Source organism: Sceloporus occidentalis, unplaced genomic scaffold, assembly GCF_023333645.1.
Source record: "Sceloporus occidentalis isolate IW3139 unplaced genomic scaffold, rSceOcc1.0.p SCAF_25, whole genome shotgun sequence".
NCBI lineage: Eukaryota > Metazoa > Chordata > Lepidosauria > Squamata > Phrynosomatidae > Sceloporus > Sceloporus occidentalis.
Window position 1 is genome coordinate 5,390,659 of NW_028317005.1, and position 23,159 is coordinate 5,413,817.

At 40.4% G+C, this 23,159-nt stretch overlaps 2 protein-coding genes across 2 annotated transcripts; one reads left to right on the top strand and one right to left on the bottom strand.

The window, feature by feature from the left end:
* Positions 1-308: 308 nt before the first annotated feature.
* LOC149300292 (stress-associated endoplasmic reticulum protein 1-like) lies at positions 309-1,945 on the bottom strand. The gene is made up of 3 exons (XM_089485432.1): positions 1,862-1,945; positions 1,680-1,755; positions 309-349 (listed from the first exon to the last, which is right to left on the bottom strand). The coding sequence occupies exons 1-3, from the start codon at positions 1,943-1,945 to the stop codon at positions 309-311; spliced, it is 201 nt and encodes a 66-aa protein (XP_089341558.1).
* A 2,573-nt stretch (positions 1,946-4,518) lies between these two features.
* Positions 4,519-22,934, top strand: LOC149300293 (eukaryotic translation initiation factor 2A). The gene is made up of 14 exons (XM_089485396.1): positions 4,519-4,546; positions 7,256-7,325; positions 7,883-7,957; positions 8,857-8,975; positions 10,691-10,790; positions 11,279-11,361; positions 11,543-11,616; positions 11,703-11,847; positions 13,063-13,179; positions 14,882-15,453; positions 16,920-17,030; positions 19,487-19,615; positions 20,679-20,744; positions 22,869-22,934. Exons 1-14 carry the CDS (start codon positions 4,519-4,521, stop codon positions 22,932-22,934), a joined length of 1,755 nt encoding a protein of 584 aa, XP_089341522.1.
* The last annotated feature ends 225 nt before the right edge of the window (positions 22,935-23,159 follow it).

Below are 23,159 nucleotides of genomic sequence, written 5' to 3' on the forward strand. Positions count from 1 at the left end.
CATACAAACTGATTCCACATAAATTGACATTTCACTGAATTAAGTAGCTCCACAAACAGCAGAGTATCTGCTTTTTATTGCTTTTATGCATATGGTGCTCTTTGAAGGCACTGTGGTATGGATTAGAAAAATTGGAATGACTTTGGTGGAATAATCTGGAACGACTCAAACGATGGAGCGAGTAGTCATTCTGGAACGGGCAGTTACGTGAAATCCGTTGGTTTCGCCGTTGTCTTGGTCGATAGATCAAAACAGAGTTCATGTTATGCTTCACAGGAGAAAAGGAACATCTGGACGGGTGGCTGCATCTACATGCCCATCCGGATACTCTGAATAATCTGGAAAATAGCTATAAAAAAACAACAGCAAAGAGGTTAAAGATCACATACTGGACACTTTATAACAATATATTATACTACAGACAGATCAGTCTGAGCACTTTGGCCACTACTAAAACAGTACACAGGCATAATTATATAATCATTTTTTGTTTATTTGCACAATAAAATTAGGTAACTGTTAACTCCAAGTCCTAAACCTAATAAAAAATACACCATAGTGCAGTCAGACATCTGTCTACTGGGTGTTTGCATCAAGTTGGAATTTACAGGCTACATCTACCCAACTTCCAAACTAAAAGACCCATCATTTTGAGGATATTGGCCTTGGTTCATGGATATTGTACTTCATTTGCTGAATAGCCACCTGTTACAACTGCATCATTATTTTAAATACTTACAAAAAGAGTTTCCTTTAAATCTGTTTTGCCATATGGCAGCTCAGGCCATCATAAGAAATCATTGTTTGGGAAAAGGTCTTCCGGGTGAGCAAGAAATTCAAATCCCCAATTTGAAGAATGCGTCACAAAAAAAAAAAAAGTTTTCTACTTTCATCACTTAAGCAAGTATTCGATCTACCGCTTCATGTAACTACCCCAGTTGGGATGGATACACATTTCTCGTCCTTCTAAAATGGCAGAGCTTTCCACCCATTACCTAAAATTCCTACACAATGAGCATCATTAGCATAATTACATGCAACGATTGAGAATTTAAAGCATGTAAAGAGAGCTGAAACAAAACATAAGCAATAGGTAGCAGGAAGGAAGCAAAAGCGCTTGCATGTCCTGGGACCAATTGCGGGAAACCACATACGTGTGCAGACAGCATGATGTCATAGGGAACATAAACACAGACACGGCATATGTGAAGTCTGACAACTGACCTCGTAAAGTTTCTTCTGAAACTGGCACATAACACAAGACATGTGTGGCTACATGAAGAGGGACTATAGTGGAGGAAGAGCTTCAGGAGACATCTGGAATAAGCTACAGAGAGTCTAACGAGCAGAAGGCTTCTATTTTCATTTTGCTGCCTTTTCTCTGGTTTTATTTTAACACTATGTGCCACATCTATAAACAGCACGCCTGGCTCAAAGCGCCAAACACATGGCAATCAGCTGGCATTGCACTGGTTTCTATGGTAACTGCTGCATATTTACAGGCATATGGTATCATTTACAGATAAAGACAGAATTTGTCAGATATATATATATATATATATATACACACAAACACAAATATACACATATACACACACACACACATTACAAACCGTTCTGTCTAACACAGTAATAAGATAAGTGTGACAAGCATATGGAAGCCATACAAATGAACTTACCAGATCCACAGACAACGAAGATAAAGAGCGCCAACAACCAGGGTCCTACAGACGACTTTTCATCGGTCGCACTTCTCTGTTGGCGGAAAAGACCGTTTAGGTTGGATACCCCGCACACCAATCCCTCATGTACCCCGGTCTCTTCCCCCCCCACGAGCCCTTCCCTACTCTACTCTACTCACCGACGTCTTGGCCACGTTGCCTCTCTGCGTGATGTTCTTGCTGTGCTTCTCGTTCGCCATCCGGATTCTCTGTTTGGCCACCATGGTTGGACTGAGAGCGCTGCGGGATCAGCTGAAAGAACAAACGGCGATCACTCCCGAAAACACGACCACCTCGCTCCGCTGGGTGTGTGAGTAGTAAGTACCGACTCACCGAGCTGCCAGCGTAGGCAATCCAGCGAGCCACGCCCACAACCGGAACTACGCGTCCGCTGGATTTGTACACGTAACCAGACATTTGTCAAATAGTCCGTCCTACACCTTGTAAGTAGTGCCCTGCAGCGATTGGGCAGGGTCGTTAAGGCTGAGAACAGACGCATGCGCACACCGGCACTAGCACCTGCCACATTCAGCAAAATGTAATTGTATTTATATTTTTCCATAATGGTTTGGTAACCTTATGGAATTTTAAAACATGAATTGAACAAATGTATATTTCAGGGATTATGGAAATCTGAATAAATCCGTCTATCTCGTTTTAAATTTTATGCTCATAGTTAGTGCACGGTGACTTATATGTTAGTGTGTACGGCTCTATGTACTGTAAATGCTTACAGTCTGCTATACTCTTGGGGATACTGCGATATATAAGTATGCGTATGTATGTGTGTATATATATATATATATATATATATATATATATATATATATATATATATATATATATATATATATATATATATATATATATATATATATATATATATATATATATATATATATATATATATATATATATATATATATATATATATATATATATATATATATATATATATATATATATATATATATGCTTTTTTTTGGTGTAAAGTGCAGAGTGATAGAAAAACAACTCTATCCTATGAAACCCAGAATAAATCTTTAAAATTCTGCAGCTAAATTCAGTATTTTGGAGGGGCATGAAACGGGCTACATTATATATATATATATATCTAAATCGGTGGGCCATACTATAAATATATATATATGCCCTACTGTCTAGTTAGACGATGAAGAATCCCTCAGTAACATCTAGTAAGAGTCGGTGTGAAGCCACATATACATGGAACATATAGCTTGGGTGCTGTAAAAAACATGCCTTGCTAGAAAAGGATAGGATCTCACAATGCATTTTAAATGGCACTTGGTTCTTTACTGCTCTTCCTGAATGTAGAGTTTCTCACACCAAATAATTTATTAACATAACACTACGGTGTTAGTGGCTTCCTCTGAATGCGTCCTGCTGGCTCCCATCCCCTGTATAAACTGCGCCTGGTGAAAGAGACGGTGCCACCATATAAACAGATTAAACCACTGCTTAGGTCCCCCATTAGTCCAGGGGCCCCTTGGAGGACATACACAAGAGATGAGACATTCGTCTTATGTTTAAATCACTAGGCGTGACATATCCAGGCTTAGGCCGACTAGGCCTCAGGCAGAAGTCCCTTAAAGACCCCGGCCTGCGTCATAGACTGCATTAAAAGGCGCTGCATGCCTTTCAGACACAGCGGTGCAGGTTATGATGTCATACCCTGGTGTGCCATGTCTTAAAGGTGCGCAGTGCCTTTTAATACACTCAGGATACTGACTGTGGAGGGGGCAGCTGGGGTAAATACAGGACCATTGATCTGTGTATCTGGCAAGGCCACGAGTAGCAAGTACTTAGAACTTTGGTGACATGGCGGTAAAACGACTCTTCTGTGAAGGAGACAGAGTGCTTGGGTAGATTGGCATGTGAGGGCCGGGGAGGGGGACAAGAAATTTCCCAACTTATTCTCCCCAAGCGTGTGAGATCATGAAAGTCCTCAGGGAAGGCTTCACTCTGGAACATCCTTTGGAGACACTAAAAATAAGAAGCATGTCAGAAAATTGATAGCCGCAGCTCTGCGTGACACTTTTACTGTGTTTATCTTCTCTATATGAAGTAGACACGACATACAAGCACTTGCTGACTTTGCGAGTTGAGGTGCGCTGAGGAGGGCACTGCTTAATAAACATAAAGCATTTAAAAAGCAAAACTGAAATACGTTGAGGAGGTTTGGCTTCTCCTTCTTACCATCAAGCCAGATTTAGGTTATGTACCAATACATTTATTTATTTAAGGAGCACCAGCAGATTCCATAGCGCTGTTACATTTAAACAGACAATATACAATCTGGCATGTTAAGAATGCCGGTACAGAAGGAGAAGAGGACCCTGCTCTTGGGAGTTTATAATCTATTAGATTTAGAAGCCCACAATGGATACCCTATATATAAATGATATAACTTTCATTCATTTCTCATTAAACACAAAAACAAGGGCCGGTTTATATGCTGTAACCCAGTAATAATTTAAAGTAAACCATGATATATATCAATCTCTGCCAGTAACACTGGAAGAATATTTAATTCATATCTGTACTTTATTATATACATGGCTCTGATAATCCATTGGCATGCTTTTGATCGCCGTTAAAAGAGGCGGAACTCTCATAATATTACTACGTTGCGGAAGGTCACATATTAGCATCAATGCTTACTGCGTATTGATCTCGTCGACTATGCGCTGCGTGATGCGGCCGCTAATGGCTACGTGTATCAATCCTGTGGTCCCGCCCCTGTTCGCCGCGCGTCATTGGTCTCTTTCCGGTCAAGATGGCGCCCCCCATACCGCTTTTGGCAGGTCTGTCGCGTGTGGGTTAATGAACTTATGAGGCTTGCTAGAGTTATTCTCGGATATGGAGGATAAAAGGCATACAGGCTGCTCCTTGTAACTAGCATTAGAGGGATATTGGAAGCATTTAAATAGTGACAGTGCCGGGGATAGTGTCTCTAAACCGGACTGAAGTTTTAGGAAATAATCTAAATAACTCCGATTCATGTTTCCCGGCGAAGTTTGTACTCTACTTATAGTGACACACAACGTGCTCTTGGTATTCCAATAGAGGTTATCATTTCCAATGACATATGTATGATTGTTTTCTTTACAAACTGCATCCTAAACAAAAATCCGGTTTCTTTTCTGTAGTTGGGTGTGAGATCTATAGTATGTTGTATACCTCCGAAGTGAGGGGCAAATACATCTGCATACCTCCCAAGTGTCCATCTTTAGGAGGATCAGTCTCTCCTATGGCCCTTATTCACCCTGTTCTTCTTTTATTATTTTTGTTTGATATAGCGCCATCAAATTCTGTAGCGCAGTACAATGGGTAGACAGGACATAACAAGTAGTATGTAACAAAACTTAGAGATAACAGGTGAGGAGGGCCCTGCTCAAAGGAGCTTACAGTCTAGAGAGATTTAGGGTGTATTACCCAATAGGTAAAAGTGCTGTCGTTAGGGATGGACCAGCCACACCATTAAAAGTATTGCAGGAGAGGTACTAGGAAAGGTGAGCTAAAGGATTATGGGAGGGCGTTAAAGTGCTATATTGTAAGCATCCATAAAGAAGTGGGTCTTGAGGGATTTTTATGAAGGAATAAAGGCATGGAGGATAGGGGCAGCCCTTGAGAAATCTTGTAAGCGAGCATGAAAGCGAGAAATCAGAGGAGAGGATAGAATGAGATCATTGGATGAGCGGAGAGACCGGTTAGGAGTGTATGAGGAGATGTAGGGAGGGGAACCGCTGTGAAGGGCTGGTGTCCCTCTTCTCTGTTATCTCTGAATTATCTCGGAAAGTCACCTGGAATGCCCTGCCCCAGGGACACCTCTAGCCACGCCCCCTAAAATAAAGGGGTCCCTCTTAGCCCATTTAAATAGTCGGGAGAAATGTGTCTGTCCCTCTTTTTCACCTGATATTATTTCTATGAGATCAGAAATCCTGGGAGAAAATATATTGGATTTGAATTCATTAAAATCGTGGATGCGTTATTAAGCTCTACCAAACTTACAAATGCCCAAAAGTGACGCTTTTATGCATTATTTCCAATATTTTCATAAAATCATTGCATAATTCTTCTATTTTATAGCTGCACTCATTTGGACCCTAAAACCTGGCGTTGTTATGTGTAGCAGATGAATGCTCTCATTTTTATCCCTATCACCACTGACATCCATAGAAGTTACATTTGGGGAGAAAGTACATTTTTGGCAGAACAATGACATTATGGAGATCTGCTTTGCCCCGGTGCTCTAATAACGACTGTGTTTTAGAATCTGATTTAACATCCTGCATTTAACCATTTTAACATCCAAACCTAAACACTACAATATATTTGTAACTCTTATGAGGCACGGATGCCTTACTGAAATCCAGATAGGCTATAATCTACTGCTCCTCATGTTATTTTTTAGATGATTTTCGACAAGTTCTCACTGCAGTAAACGCATGTTTTATATGATCTTGCAAACCATTTACATTCAGACGTTAACAATCCTTTTCTTCGACATGATTACCATTCATTTCTCCACTGCTGATGAAGACTTACTGGTCTGTAGTTGACAGAGTCTTCCCTGCCTCCATTTTCGTAATGTGGCACTGCAATTGTCAACTTCCCGTCTTCTGGAGCTACCCCTGTCAGTAGTGACCGGTGGAATAACCATATAAATGGCTTTACCGCCACACGCTCTTTTAATAACTGTGGGTGGATCCCACCAGGTCCCATTGATTTATTAGTGTTTTTTTGTTTCTTTTTAGTGGGAGCTCTGGCGCCACTAACGGGTATTTCATGACCCAGTACTAGGGCCAACCCGTCACATCCCGGCGTTCCGTGTCTTAAAGGTGTGCAGTGCTTTTTAATGTAGTCCAAGAAGGCTGTGCTCAGTTGGCTCGGCCTCCATATTATAAATGGTTTGGGAGATCAAAGATCTGCTCTGTAATTGGCCCATTGAGCAGCAGGACACTGGGGAGGCCTGACTGCCCAAGATGGCAATCTGCCCCCCAGTCTGCAAGCAAAGGACTAATGGCCCCATGGACCTGCTGCCCAGGATCCTTCACGATTTGTATGTCTTCCTGAGACCTTCACTGATGTCTATTTTGTATAGAATATTAATTGCTCATCTTGTAACAGGTCACTTTGGTCTGAGTGCCGTCCTTTATTAACACAGTTAATGGATATGTATTTGCGTTTGTCTGCATTACACACCAGTGTACTGATTTTAAAATAAATATTCCTTTTGGAGGCAGACGTAAGAATTTGAAAACGTATTTACTCAGAAGTAGAAAGGTTTCAGGTTTCTATTCTGGGGGTGTTGGTATTCAGTGAGTTCAACTGTTTGCACTCTAATCACACCGATTAGGGACCAGGTATGGTTTAAATTCAGACGTTCTGACAACTGAATATGTCCGTTCTCCTGGGGCACATTTTCTGTTACACTGGATAAGTATTTCATTAATACTCCGTTCTAAGTGTACCTTTTTCACATTACTCATTTTGACTTTCTTCTGTTACAGTCAGAGGATCCGATGGCATCCACTTGGTCAACGGACACCCTAAGTTTACAGACTCGGAAACCTTTCCAAGGTAATCTGGCAACGGTGTATAATATAACTTTTATTACTCTTGCTGTATTTTTTATACCAATTGCTCATTTATCATGAATGCTAATTGCCAAATGTTGTCTTTTTATACAAATAACAGACTTTGTATGAAATGCCCATAATAGAGTATCGCATGCAGCGGAATAAGGGCTTATCTGAAAGTGTGAGGGTAATTCAGTTGTAAACTAACCTGATCATTTGTATTCATCAGGCTTGGTAAATATTTGTACAGTGTTTGACCTTGAAGACGTATTTAGGAGTTAACTGTTTTTTTGATTGTTCTTTTGGGGCCTGGAAGGAGAGAGATCCTTGGAGTTCTGTACTAACATTGAGGGCCTTTACTTCCTGGACCAGCTCCTGGGCTTTATGAAGTCCCCTCTCAAGAAAATAAATCGGAGGCTATGATAGAATGCTAATGATGAAGCAGACTTATTGTATGTGATAGAAAAGCATTGGCCAAGGATGTTCAGGAAGGCTGGAAGTGGCACACACAGCAATGGCCTGCAGGCCTCTGTATGATTATGTTTGCTGTCTTCACAGGGACCCCAGTAAAAACTGCAAGGTGTCTACTTTCAGCAGGGATGGAAAGCTGTTTGGATGGTGCAATGGAGAAGCGTAAGTCCCATTTTTGTGCTATTCGGCACACATCTTCTTTCTTTTCTGTTTTTTTTTCTTGCCTTGGTATGAAAGTAGAGGGAGCCCAACAGTGGTTTGTTTTAGTTTTAATAAAATATTTAAAATCTATTAAAGATTTTTATTTCGGTATGTGGGACAGTTTAGGTGTTCAGATGAAATATTTTAAATGTAAGAATTGTATAAAACCAATCACTGATCACAACTCTTCAGACTGAAAAAATATACAATTATCCATCGTCTGCGTTCTTTACAATTATATTAGGCTGGTCTGTCAAGTTGCTGTGTATAGTGTGCTTGTGGAAGTGCTTTTAATATGAAACCTTAAATTATTATATTGGGAGTACTCTCTAAGATGACATTCCATGCAGCGTGGGACTTTACTAATTAGAAGTTCTTCTGACATGTCTTCCTAGCGGTTATCTGTGAGTTCGGATGACATCATATTTAGGGGGCTGACATTGCCAAATAATTGTACCCTGCTCTGTTGATTGACTTGCTGTTTGGCAGTATCTCAGATTACAACAGAACTTCATCATTGGGTAAAGGAAAAGGCATTATTATTGAACCCATTTCCTGCAAGCTGTGAAGCTGAGAGCAGGGAAGGAGGCAACTGCATATAGCGGGGCTGTGTGGAATCCATCCTCCATGTACATGTATGTACAAAGAAACCACACAAAAATCCATGCGATGGCTGCAGTATCCCTGTAATACGAGTTCTTTTTATCTGAATTGTGTGGTCATTCCCATTATTTCTTCTCCTAAAAGTGATCTGGAATATATTCAATGGATTTTCTGGACTCCCTGTGTGAGTTGAGTAGCTGGATTAATTATTACCTCATTAAATCTAAATGTTTCTAAATGACCTTCTGTATTTTCAGAGTAAATATAGTGAGTACTGCTGACAGCAAGTTACTGCATACCTTTGATCTGCCCAAGGTAATTGGCCTTGAATTCTCTCCAAAGAACACAATTGTGGCAACATGGCAGACCTACACAAGTAAGTGTCAGTCTTACCACCTGTAAATAAATTGGATTAAACAAGAGTCTGGTAGGGTTTTCCAAGCACATAATTATCCTTAGAAAACAAGCTAAATAGAAGATGTTATAGACGTTAGTACTGTTACCAACTTAAAGTGTGTTAGACAAGCACTCTGGGAAAACAATTGGTAATGAATCAAACAGCCCCGGAGAGCTGGCCGGTGTTTTCTGTTAAATGTAAATATTAGTATGATTATCGCTTTTATTATATTTGCGTTATGGGGCATTTATAACCATTTTTTCCAGAAATCAGTGATGCAAGGGGATACCACTTCCAGACCCTTAGCAGCTTTTAAAGCGTCTCACATAAAGTGCTATACGCTCACATTTTCTCACCTCTCCCCGTCTCTCTGAAATGGCATCCTGGATAGAACGCCACTGCCTAAAACTCAACATATCCAGGAAAAACGCTTCAGTTTATTGTACCGTGTATTGACCATTCCTGATATCTCCCCCACTTGACACGTGACTCCTTTACCCTTCAGGTCCATTCCCACACCAGAACCTGGCGCTTTCACCTGCAAAATATCTCTCAAATGTGTTCTTTCCCCATTAAAAGCCTTCCCATTCAGAGAAGCACACAATCTTTCCTCCTAGTACCTGCATCCTAAAAATGAGCTATCCAATCTCACTCCACCATATTTGGTAAAATATAATATATAATATATTATATTATAATATATATTTATTTTTTTAAAATCCAATTCTTTAGCTGCTTCTTTTTTTTTGAGTACATATTTTCATTATTTCTCTCTTTCCTAAAATGTGCCTCTTCTGCTTTTATATGGTTTATATTTATTGGTTTCTCACCTCTGCCGGCCACGTTTTTTTTTTGTTTGTTTTTTTTACACATTATGTTAACGTGTTGAAACCTGAATGGCTCCCGTTACATCGTATAAGCCGAGTTCCTGGCTTGCAATGCTCTACTTGCATTGGCAGATTCCGTTAGCAGGCTGCGTTGAATCTCTTTTTGTGTGACATTTTGTTAGAACCGGTTTTACAGGTTGAATGGGAAGCTTATTTTCTAGAAATGCTTGCTTAACCTTTATCTCGTCCAATATATAAACTTAAATACATTTGTTGCATTAACCTCATGAAATAAGCTGGACGCGTTGGTCTATACAATACTAAATACCAGCAGGATTTTTCATGTTTACCTTTATTTACTGATATAAGCTATTCAACTATAGATCATGTTTGTAATGCAAACTGTAAGGAAACAATCACATGCCAGTGAGTTCCAAACCTTTATTTAGCAGCGTTCCGGGTGACTATAATTCTGCGTCAGAGAGCACCACAGTCACGACAGATAGAAGATCGGTTCTTTTTCAGTCGGAGAATATTCCCATCGATTTCTCGAGTTATACTGTTAACATTTATTACCTGGCTAGGCTCACATACTCCTATTAACATCTCACCTATTTATAAAATGCACAACAACGTCCTAAACGTAAGCTTAAGGATGTCAGGGATGACACACGAAGCAGGTTTTACTCCGTCGACTGCTGTCTAGCAGCCAGCCGTGCTTACGTGTGCTGCCTCCCTGCTTGTGGGAAGTGGTGTCATATTTACATAACATATTAGTATATTAAGAAATGGGAATATGTTTGCATTCATGGCATTCCCTGTAGGGAAGAAGTACTTCTTTTTGACATAAACTTGTTCTTATTCCAGCTGGCAAAGACGGCACAGCCGGAGTGCCCAACCTGCAACTCTACGACCTAAAGACTGGAAATTGTGTGAAATCCTTTATCCAGAAAAATATGCAGAACTGGTAAATATACTACTCAGAAACGTGAGCACAACACTGTGTAATATTCACCTCCTATAGCAGACTGGATCAAGTAAAATGCACGCAAAATAAATCGTCCAAATGATATATGATGGAGGTAATAGTGGGGGATCAATTGAATGTTACTGCTGGTTAGTGCTACAAGGAATTATACTTGCAGAGTTTCAATAAAACATAGTATAACAATGATTTGAAATTGTTGTTTATTTTATACCACTAGTCCAGTGTATACAATTATCTTTTATGGTGCATTTAGTTAGTGTTCAACAACTCGTCGGTTCTGCCGGCTGATTTGGTCAGCCATGGTGGCATCACAGCCAAGAACCAGATTTTTGCTATTATCGTGCATGTTTCTGGAGCAGGGGGCTACTTCATTTCTTATATAGTTTTATCTTTTACGTCAGGGATTGCATAATATGCTGTATTTCACAGGTTTTGGTTTAATCCTTTTTCCTGTCTTCTCCATTTAGGTGTCCTCATTGGGCCGACGATGAAAGCATATGTGCTAGAAATGTAAACAATGAAGTGCACTTCTTTGAGAAAAACGTTTTTGGTATGTTGATGACATTTATCTCTAGCTTGGTATAAAAAGTTGTCATACAGAGAAAGTCTAATAGTATGGCCCTGGATTGGCTAAGAGTGGAGCCTGTGGGTGGTGGACTGTATTAAAACAGCAAAGTAATGTAAGAAAATGTGGATAATAACTTCATTTTTTTTTTGTACATGCTGAACAGATACCATTGCAAACAAACTGCACTTACAAAAAGTGAGCGATTTTGTGTTGTCACCCGGAGAGCATCCCTGCAAGGTATGATCCACCACTTCAGTCATTCGTCCGAATATTTGTGCACATCAGGGATTTCATATTCTGGGTTTGTATTCCCTCTTCTCTAGGTAGCAGTGTACGTTCCTGGAAGCAAAGGGGCCCCATCATTTGTCAGGCTCTACCAGTACCCCGACTTTAGTGGCCCCCAGTCAGCCCTGGCCAACAAAAGTTTCTTTAAAGCGGACAGAGTAACTATGCTTTGGAACGCGAAAGGTAATGCCGATTAATGCCTCAACGCTGTACTTAAAATTCCTGTCTTGCTTTTGCGGCAGAGATTTGTTCATCTCCCCGTCTTCCCTGACAATACATTTGCATTCTTCTGTAGTGTGAGGCTGGGAACAGAATTCATTGACATTGTTAGGAGAAGACTTTTACTTTTATCTGTTGTGATGAATGTGCTACGTTCTAACGCAAGCATCCGTGTAGATATCGAACAGTCAAAGAAAGCCCTAAAGCTGTATATTCAGGGGTCACATGGATAAAAACTACTTGTAACCGAACCATGCAGAGTATGTTTAAGTATGCAACATGTCGGCAATAAATGAGAGAGGTGAAATGAATACGTTTGAACTCTAGTGGTCATAGGAGCACCGTTAGATTGTAATGTATTAACACCTAGGCAAGGTCCTCTTTATGTTATATAAATGTTCCATGTTTTATGTCCATTGAGTATGAATGTATATTGGATACTTGCATGGTAGTATAGTAGAGTGATGTTTACATTTAACACAATATTTTATGTGCTTAAAGAAACACTGTGCATGCCGCGGCAGATAGTATGAAAATATTTCACTACAAACATCAGAGTTATACATGCACCAAGAACAAGCTGCAATGGAAACAAAGCTCAACTTTTAGTTCAAATGATGCTAAAAGGAGCAAGATTACCTAAACCTATTACACACTATAAACGTGGAAAGTCCTAGACAAACTAATGGACCCCTTATCATACTGCCTTATGGTAAACAATAGAGTGGCTTGGTCTCAAACACCTAAATGGACTCTGTGATTCATAAATGCCTGTGGAAGAAAAAACTTCATTAGGTAAACAACATAGCCTTAAAGAACCATCTCTGTTGAGTTTGAGCAGGAAAAGTCACCTAAAATATCCCATTGCTGACAAAAATGGCAGGAGATAACGGAAGTTTTAAAAATGAAATCTGAACTGTATTACTGTATGCAGCAGTGTAATGCTCAAAGAAACAATTTACATTTAATGGGACACCCCATAGAATGCCCCTATAGCTGCTTACATAGTTTAATGTTTCCTGAGGATTCAGAACTGTTCTTTTTCTCTGCCGCCATCCTTATAAGAAACACAGCTTGGACCCGGTGTTACCTCTCATGCGCAGTCTTATTTTGTTGACTCTTGATTTGATTGATTTAATATAATTGCTCTAATATTGCTTCTGTCATTGTGTTCAATAGCTGCTGCAGTACTGGTCACCGCCAGCACAGATGTGGACAAAACCGGGGCTTCCTACTACGGAGAGCAGACTCTTCATTACATTGCGGTAAATGGAGAAAGTGCCGTGGTGCAGCTACGTAAGTAGACAGCGGAATATTCCAATAAATATATAATGTGTGTGTGTACACCATAATGTGCTCATAGTATAGACGCAGCACCCAGGTGTTATTGCTGAATGCAGGTACAAGGCGAGGGAACACGTGTGAAATCGGTGTGCAGCCCACTTAAACAATGCTCGGTTTACACGGAGATAGAAATCACTCAAACTGATGTGTCCTTTCTTGAGGAAAAATGTCTTGTATTTCTGGGAAACGGGGATTCGTGATGCGAATGCAGGCTAGAATGCGGATGCCTACAAAGTAGAGAGTTTCAACACAAGCGTGGAAGTAATTAAGCGCATGGAACGTTAGTTACTGTACTGTTAAAATGTATGCATGACTCTTCCCATAAAGATTGTTTATGAAACGTGGCACACGATTAGTGCACAAAACTTTTGGCTCTGACACTGGGCTGGAACACGGTGGAGAGTCATATGCTTCATTACAGAAGCTTCGGTAAATATGTCTCGGTGCAGGCCATTGGGTAGTGATTCTTGCCAGTCTGAATAAGTAAGTTACACTTTTATAACAGCCGTTTGTTTCCCAGATGGAGCAGGGAATATAAAGTGACTGTCTGCTGTCCACAACAGCCTCATCAACAATTAATGTGTATTAAAGTGCTTAGTAACAAAATGACCACCTGCCGAAAACGCTGCAGCATATCGCCCCCTCTTTCCTCCGGTCGCTGGCAGAAAGTGTTCTGCTCGAGTGGCTGCTTTCTTTGGTGTGAGCCATAAAATGTCATTAAAAGTTTACATATAAACATTTTCTTCTAATACCAAGCTTTTGGGGGTTTTAGTCTGTGTTTACATAAATATTTTCAACCTCAACCCATTGATTCTCCTTTCTCTACAAGTTAAATTCCATCTGCTATCGAACACAAATGAGTTTATTCAGAGCGGAGAAGTGAGCTTCTGCTCCAAGAATAGCTTGGGTGGCCTGTATAAAGTATATTTAAATCCGCTTTCTTGAAAGTCACCTCACTGATTGCACGCACTATGCATCATTCAGGGCCAGCCTAGCCCTTCCTGCAAAGATATGTTCCAGGGATGGCCCTGTATAATGCATAAGAAAATCATGAACCTAAAACCGCAACTCTTGCTAACTTTCCCCAAATCCCACTTAGGTAAATGAACCCCAGCTTTTTTCCCCATGGGTTTCAATACATGTCACGTTCTAGCATGAAAAGGTAGTGGTGCTTTTTTACTAAAGGGACAGTCCAGGAGTCCCAGACAGGCTCTTGAAAAATATGCATTCTTTATAACGGAATGAAAAAAAATAAAGCTCCAGAGCTGGAGTGGAAATCCTCCTCCATGGTTCAATGTTTCAAACCACTGATTGGCTCCCTGAAGCCCTTAGGTTTATAATGAATTTAGAGTTGTAGATCTGTTCTGGTCACAGGCCGTATGAGGCTTGATATGTTGCAGCATAAAACATTTTCATTATGTGTTATCTATTATTCACTTAAGCCTAAGAATAGATAGCTACCAAACAGCGAAGGAATGAGAGTATCGGTCCTGATTTAATAAGAATCAATCAAACTATTAGTTTTGCATAATGGGAAAACACATACGAATCGTAATGTTATTTTTTGTTCATTTTATTGGTATGTTACGGTTTTTGTTTATTTAGGAAGTAAATGTTTGCAATTATTCATTCCCATTCATTTCATTTACTTTAGCAAAAAATGGCCCCATTTATGACGTTGTATGGAATCGAAACGCAACAGAATTTTGTGTTGTATATGGCTTCATGCCAGCCAAAGCGACCGTTTTTAACCTCAAATGTGACCCAATATTTGATTTTGGAACTGGCCCACGAAATGCTGCATTCTATAGCCCTCATGGACACATTCTGGTGCTGGCTGGTTTCGGCAATTTGAGAGGACAAATGGAAGTTTGGGATGTTAAAAATTATAAACTCATTTCTAAGCCGACAGCCTCAGATGCTACCTTCTTTTCTTGGTGCCCAAACGGGGAGCATATTGTCACTGCCACCTGCTCCCCAAGATTGCGTGTTGGGAATGGATACAAGATATGGCACTATACCGGTACACTACTTCATAAATATGACGTCCCAGCCAACACTGAACTTTGGCAAGTGTCCTGGCAGCCTTTTTCACCAGGTGTCTTTCCAGCAAAGGCGATTGTTTACCAAGCAGTACCCGGTGACATCCCAACAGAAGAACCTAAACCAGCGCAGGCGTACAGACCTCCAGCACTAAGGAACAAGCCAGTGACTAGTTACAAGTTGGTGAGTAACATTACTGTAATAAGCGTGACTATGAACAACTGATCGCAGGTTTTTTAGGAGCTCAACTGCTCCCTCTGTTGCATGGCAAATATAGTACTATTCTCTATAGAAATTGCATCCCGTTTTTCTTTGCCATGATATACTGGATGGGTTTGCTGTGGAAGAACTTGACTGGCCTGTACAGAGCCCTGACCTCGGCCCTTCTTGTCCAACATCAGTGCCTGACCTCACCAATGCTCTACTGTATGAATGGGCAAAAATCCCCACAGAAATTCTCCAAACTCTTGTGGAAAGCCTTCCCAGAAGAGTGGGAACTGTTATAGCTGCAAAGGGGGGACCAACTACATATTAATGTCTGTACGTTTAGAATGTAATGTCATCAAAGTCCCTGTTGGTGTAATGGTCAGGTGTCCCAATACTTTTGTTTATATAGTGTATATCCCCTCTCTTCCACTCTCTTTTTAACTATTTCACTGTCCCTCACATCATAAGTGATCATCCTTACTTTTAATACTGTTAATGTGTGCATTTTAGTACTGACCCAAATGTGTAACACCCTGCTTTAAAGTGACCCTTTTCCCCAAGCACTATAGATAAACTTATATTTCAAACTTTTTACATTTGTGTGCTCATTTCCAACTGTTGAAAAGACCAAAATCTGCCCCCCTCTCCACGACTCGTTTTTTTGCTGCTAGAAGCACTTTCCATGCATACATGTAGAAATCACACGGGAGCCACGTCGTGTCATGTCCATTGCTTGATGGAGAGTATCGCCTAAACCTATGACCGGAGCTTGTGAGAAGTGGTTGTGCCTGCATCTATGCATCCTGTTGGTTATTATGATGTTTTTTGAAGGGCTTGTTGATAGCAGTTTATTTTTAACAGGCTGGCTGATTTTAACTTCTTTATGATGGGGGATCATTTGTCCCATATGGTGCATAAATATAAAATAAACATCCTTTGTTTCTCGGAACAGAGTACAGTGTGAATGAATATCAGCAGCACAGACTAGTGGCCAGTAACCATATAGGCTGAAATACAATAATATATGCATTTTTATACATATTTCCTCGCAGATTTAATCGTATCAGTGCGCATTGAGTTGACCTGGAATGTTTTATCTTAAAAGGGCCAACTGCGGTAAACTCATCCCTTCTTACATCAGAAAATTGACAAAGTTTGCCTTTTATAGTGCATAATAAATGTGGTGGGATGGTATATTTTATCTGATCTCAGCTGACCTGCAACTTGATCCGTTATAATAATAATAATAATAATAATAAAAAAAAAAAACTAAAGTTGATTAACCAATTATGCAGTAAGAGCTATACTGGTTTTCAAAACAATGAGTGTTAGATCATTATCAGTGCCTGTAAGTGAAAAATGTGATACGTTTGTGTTAAATAAGGAAAGTTGCTTGTTTTAGCATTGTTCCTTTTCTTGATTATTTTTTTTCACCCACCGAGCATGAAGATGAGCCTCCCCAAAGCATGAAACCTCAATCCACAGAAAAAACGGTGTCAAAAACTGCTTTGAAGAACCAAAAGAAAAGGGAGGCAAAGAAGGCAGCCAAGCAGGTTCGGATATATATATATGCAGTGTATATGTATGTGTGGGTTTATTATATATACACACCGATCAGCCATAACATTATGAATAACACTGATAATCGTATTATGGCACCTGTCTGTGGGTGGGATATATTGGGCAGCAAAGCTCAAAGTTGATGTGAAGCAGGAAAAATGGGCAAGCGTAAGGATTGAAGCAACTTTGACAAGGGCCAAATTGTGATGGCTAGACGACTGGGTCAGAGCATCTCCAAAACTGCAGCTCTGGTGGGGTGTCCCGGGTCTGCAGTGGTCCAAGGAAGGAAAATCTGTGGACTGGCGACAGGATCATGGGTGGCCAAGGCTCATTGATGCATGGAGGAGGGTGAAGGCTGGCCTGTGTGATCAACTCCAACAGACGAGCTACTGTAGCTCAAATTGCTGAAAAGGTTAATGCTGGTTCTGATAGAAAGGCATCAGAACACACAGTGCATCGCAGTTTGTTGCGTATAGGGCTGCGTAGCTGAAGACCAGTCAGAGTGCCCATACTGAAACCTGTCCACTGCCGAAAGTGCCTACTATGGGCACGTGAGCATAAGAACTAAACCACAGAGCAGTGAAAGACGGTGGCCTGATCTGATAAATCAAATTTTCTATGTCATCATGTGGATGGCCTCGAGAACACATGGCACCAGGATGCATCCATGGAGGCCCCTCCTCGCAATTTACAGGATCTGCTGCTAACGTCTTGGTGCCAGATACCACAGCACACCTTCAGAAGTCTAGTCCATACCTTTATGGTCAGGGCTGTTTTGGAGGCAAAAGGGGACCATCACAATATTAGACAGGTGGTCAGAATGTTATGGCTGGTTGGTGTGTATAGTCGGTACCATTCAATCATTTGCTTGAAAGAAAAGCACATTTTCCCCATTAAAATAACACAAAATGGATACAGTGTAGACATTGGTAACATAGAAACAGAGGCCCTTTATCAACAACCATCACTCCTGTGTTCCAATGACACGTTCGCTAATCCAAGTTTAAAGGCTAATTGATCATTAAAAAATCTTGCTGTAAAGTAAGAATGCTTTTAAAAAACGCATTAATAGTTTATTTTTATTATTTAAGTGGATGAACATAAAAATCTAAATCAAATCAATATTTGGTGTGACCACTGTTTGCCTTCAAAACAGCATTGATTCTTCTAGATGCATTTACGCAAAGTCAGGAATTTTTTGTATGCATATAGTAGGGTGATATGAACCAAACAGCTGCTAATGATCAATTTAATATATAGGTTGAAATAAAATTATTAACTAAACCAGAAACAGCTGTTTAAGAGGAATAAAACTGAGTGAGGAAAAGCCAAACTAAGTAACAAGGTTTAATGGCGTTTAATGTCAAAAGTCAGGGCAAGACTGAGCACAGCAACAAGACACATGGTATACAGGCAGACGTTTCCAGATGTTCTGTCCAAGCTTTTTTGAAGAAGCACAAAGAAATTGGCAATGTTGAGTATTGTAGATGCAGTAGTAGGTCAAGGAAACAGTGCAGCAGATAAGACCCATGCTTACTTCCCTTCGCAATTGGGAAGATGGTGCACCCAACTACTATCCCAAAAAGTGTAGTCAGAAGTGGTCTTCATGGACAATGCCAAGTGACTCAACTATTCATGAAAACACAGGAACTGGGCTGTAGAAAAATGGCAGCAGGTGCTCTGGAGTCAGAATTTGAAATATTTGGCTGTAGCAGAAGTTTGTTCACCGAAGGGCTGGAGAGTGGTCAAAAAATGTGTGTTCGCAGGCAACACCGCATGGTGGAGGGGTTCCTTGCGTGTTTGGGGCTGCATTTCTGGAAACGGAGTTGGGGATTTGGAATTAATGGTCTCCTCAATGATAAGAAGTACCGATAGATACTTAATCATCATGCAATACCATCAGGGAGGCATCTGAAATTTACCATAGAATGATATCTTTCTAAACCAGTGTACCAGAAAGATATCATTCTATGGTAAATTTCTTCTCTTCTATGTCCATGTGATTGATGAATTGACAAACGTACCAAGGAGTTGTTTGTGGAGGCTAAAAAGGTTCATACACACTGTGAGTGTAACCATTGAAGTTTTTTTCCTGAAGTTCCAAAGTGTTTTACTTTATTACACTATATTTTTTCCGTATTTGTCATTTTTGTTTTATCCGAGCTATTGAGATCGTGAGGTAGAAGCGCCCCTAGACAGAAGTTGTGTTTGTTCCAATATTCAGGAGCTGCTAGATTTCCAAGCACACAAAACTGAAAGTGAACGCATTTAATTGTGTAATGTGCATAGCTGGTAAAACCTGTATTTGCTTGTCATGTATGTGTGTTTTCTTGTAACCGTTTAACTGCCAGGGGGGTAAGCAACGTATTGCTAAGAAATCTGTTACAATAGGGCACTCCAGGTGTTAACGCCTATACATTACAATGAACTGACTGTGCGTATTGCATAGGAGGCCAAGGCCGACGAACCAGCTGCGCCAGTTTTGCAGAGTGCCCAAAATGACGTTCCTGCTGCTTTGGCGACGGCACCAACAACGGGGGACCCAGAAACGGATAAAAAAATAAAGAATCTGAAAAAGGTGAGCTGGAGGGCACTCCGGTGCGGCAATTCAAGTATTACCTGCCTGTCCAACAATGCCTCCCGGAATATAGAGAATATAGTAGGGGGGAATGTCTAGGTGTCACTGGTTTATTATACAGCGGTGACAAAATTAGCACTTATTATTATTATTTATTGTTTTATATAGCACCATCAAAATCCGTAGCGCTGTACACTTATAGGATCTTGTTAAAACCGAAGCAGGAATTGAAACGGTGCATTGCATGTACTACATATTTGTATTTTTATTCTAATTTCTAAGAACATTTGATTCTGTTTTTTGTATTATGACTCCTCTCTCATGCTTTTTGGTGTGATGCAGGTTTGTTTTTTTACCATGTTTTTATCTTAAAAGATTTTTGGGAATGTTTAGCAACTACTTTTCTTCTCATTTTTAGAACTCTTTTCTTGACCCCCTAAGGACAAGGGGTTGTTTTTAAACCCATTAATGACAAGTCATTGTGAGCCCATACATGTACAGGCTTTCTCGTGAAGGGGTTAAACTTGTCAAATGCAAACATTTACAGTGGGCTAGCACACACAGCTACATTTGTTACTAAATAATCAGTTTTCTGTACATTTTCTTTACAAATATTGGATTGCAATTATTTGTCTGTCCTTTGAACAGCAGGACAGCCATTGATCTAATAGACAGATTAGAATATGGGCTAAAACAGAGCTGTGCGCGTTTGCCTCACACGAAGGAACTAAGAGCTGCCATGCGACTCCTGCCAGGTTATGTGACTTTGCCCCGTGACCTCGCGGAGCTTCTACCACCCAGCAGCTCATAACATGTACAGAGCTACCTGCTGAACACCTAAATGACATCCGGTCAGACTGACCGCAGCTTCGCGTGTCCAGAAGGTGTAACTGTAGGTGCCGGGAGGCAGTTCATTTGTTGAGCCTTCGGCAAAACAGCAAAAACATCATTTGGATGACATCATTGTTCTTTACTTTTAAGCTGTCGGTACCCCAGCCTCCCTTTGCTCTGCAGAGTGTTTTCAGTACGTTACCTTAATTGTATTTTCCATCTGTTTTACCAGAAACTTAAAGCAATCGAACAGCTGAAGGAACTGCAGGCATCTGGTAAACCACTGGAAAAAAACCAGGTAGGGTAAATCCGCGGTGCTCACGCTCTTCAGTACCTTGACGTTCCAGAATGTGGTCACTGCGGTCTTTCGTTGGTGACCAAGATGTGCGTGGGGAGAATGACAGCCATTGTAAATATAAGTATATAGTGTAATACATGGCCACGTACAATTAATCAATACAAAGGGAGAGGAAATGGGGACATTTTTACATATTTTATATCACATGAAAAATGAGGCATCTGTGCAGCTCCAGGCAAATGATCGGTCAGACTCCCACGAAGTCTTCTCACACACGCGTTACATCAACATAAAGAATTGGCCTTTCATAATGCATAATAAATATGCCGAGATGACAAACTTCATGTGTTTTTATTTGGTATAAAATTACAATACACAAATAATCAAAATAAGACAAATTAGCCTACACCAACTTTTTTATATATATAAAGAAATCAGCTGATGCCAGCCTTTTGCTCTTGTGCACCTGCTTTTGTGAATAACAACTTTTCTCAGCCAAACGGATTGGATGGGTTAAGGTACATGAGAAAAAAAATACTTGTGAAAATGTATCTTTTGTTAGCTTGTATCGTGTATTATCACAATAGTGCCCAATTCTGTGTGGTGTTGTGCAGTGAAACACGTGTCACGTAGTTTGCCCGCTAGAATGCAAAAACCTATGTATTTCCTATGGCTGCAACTAACCATTATTTTCATAATCGATTTAGTTGGCCGATTATTTTTTTCGATTAATAAAAAAAAAAATTCATTTTTTATTTATTTAAAATAATGTAATGAGCAAACTCAGTGTTAAAAACAAACCGCAGGAAAAAAACCCCGTTAATGTAAATTTAACGTGTCATCTCTATCACAATGGCATTTCCCTAATTCCTTTCTTATTTTACCGACATAATATTAAACTCTATAAGGTACAAGAACACATTACTTGTTTTTATTTCCTTTTATTTGCCAAACTGCCCCCCAGTTATGCACATCTGACCCCATGCTTATACCTTCCTATATGCCACTCCGCCCCCCAGATATGCCTTATACCTTCCTAAATGCCCCCTGATATGCCTTATACCCCCCTTTCCTCCCTGGTGTCTAGTGGGGGAAGCCGGTGAACCTCCGCTGGTGGCCGGCACTTTCACTAGAGCTTCTATGACTGAGCACCAAAAAGTCATGTGACGCCGGTGCTCCATCATGGAAGCACCAGCGGAAGAGAAGGGCAGTTGTGGAGGTTGTCTGCGCACATTGCGCAGACGCCCACCGGCTGCCAGAGAGGAGTATCCTCCGCAGCGCTGAAGGGGACCTGGATCATCCTCCCTGGCAGCTGGTGGGCATCTGCTTGATGCGTACAGACAACCACCGCTTCTGCCCTCCACTTCCTCTGGTGCTTCTATGATGGAGAACCGGAAGGTCATGTGATGCTGACGCTCAGTCATAGAAGCCCCGGCGGACTATACATCTAAAAACGGTATCAAATGAAAGCTCCATCTGTCCTTGAAAAACAATATATAATTTGTGTGGTCGCACCGTAAATTAAAAAGGAGTATCATGGTTAATTATTATCTTTTATTTATATAGCGCCAACAATTTACGTTATATATTCAAGGGGTATGACAAGACTAGAATTGACAGACTAAGACAAACCGATACATTAGGTGGAGAGAGCCCTGCTCGCAAGCTTACAATCTTGAGGTTAAGCAAACAGTATAAAAATGCTGAAAAAAAGTCTGTTTTTTTGGGCACAAAACAGTATAGTGCCAGGGATGCCCGACCATCGCCAGTCCGGACCTGATATCACCTGAAACATTTGGTGTATTGTCTATACTACATATGACATCATTAACACACATCCCAAGAACACAGTGGCTGTGGAGAGTAGATTTGTTCCTTTTGCTTGATCCTGTTAACTGGAATCAGTGGCTATATGGTGATTTCTGTTGATCACATTAGACAGTACCAAAACAACTGGTCACCCCATGGAAATATGTGCAAGAATGAGCAAAGTCATTATTTGCCCCCGACTGTTTTTGGGAAACGCTGTTTGACTTTTTCAGGTTCCGCATTGCTGTAAATTTGTGTATAATGAAGAACACTGCTCTCATTCATTTTAGTTGTTTGTTCTTTTCTTTAACCTAGATGGAGAAAATACAGAAGGAAGACGCGCTCCTAAAAGAGATTGAAGAGCTGGAACTCTGTGTTTAATACTACCCTGATGTCATTAAAGTCAATGACTAAAATTTGCATTGTCTGTGTGATTTATCTGATGACAGGGGGTCTGTGTGTTAATAAATAAAAGGTTTCACAATGATTTTATGCAGAAACCTAATGTACACCATTTGGAGCAAGTTATCAGTTCATCTTCCAGGATCTCTTCACTTGTGGATCATTCAGGCTCGTGTTTTAATCTGCCTGCGTCTCTTAGGACGA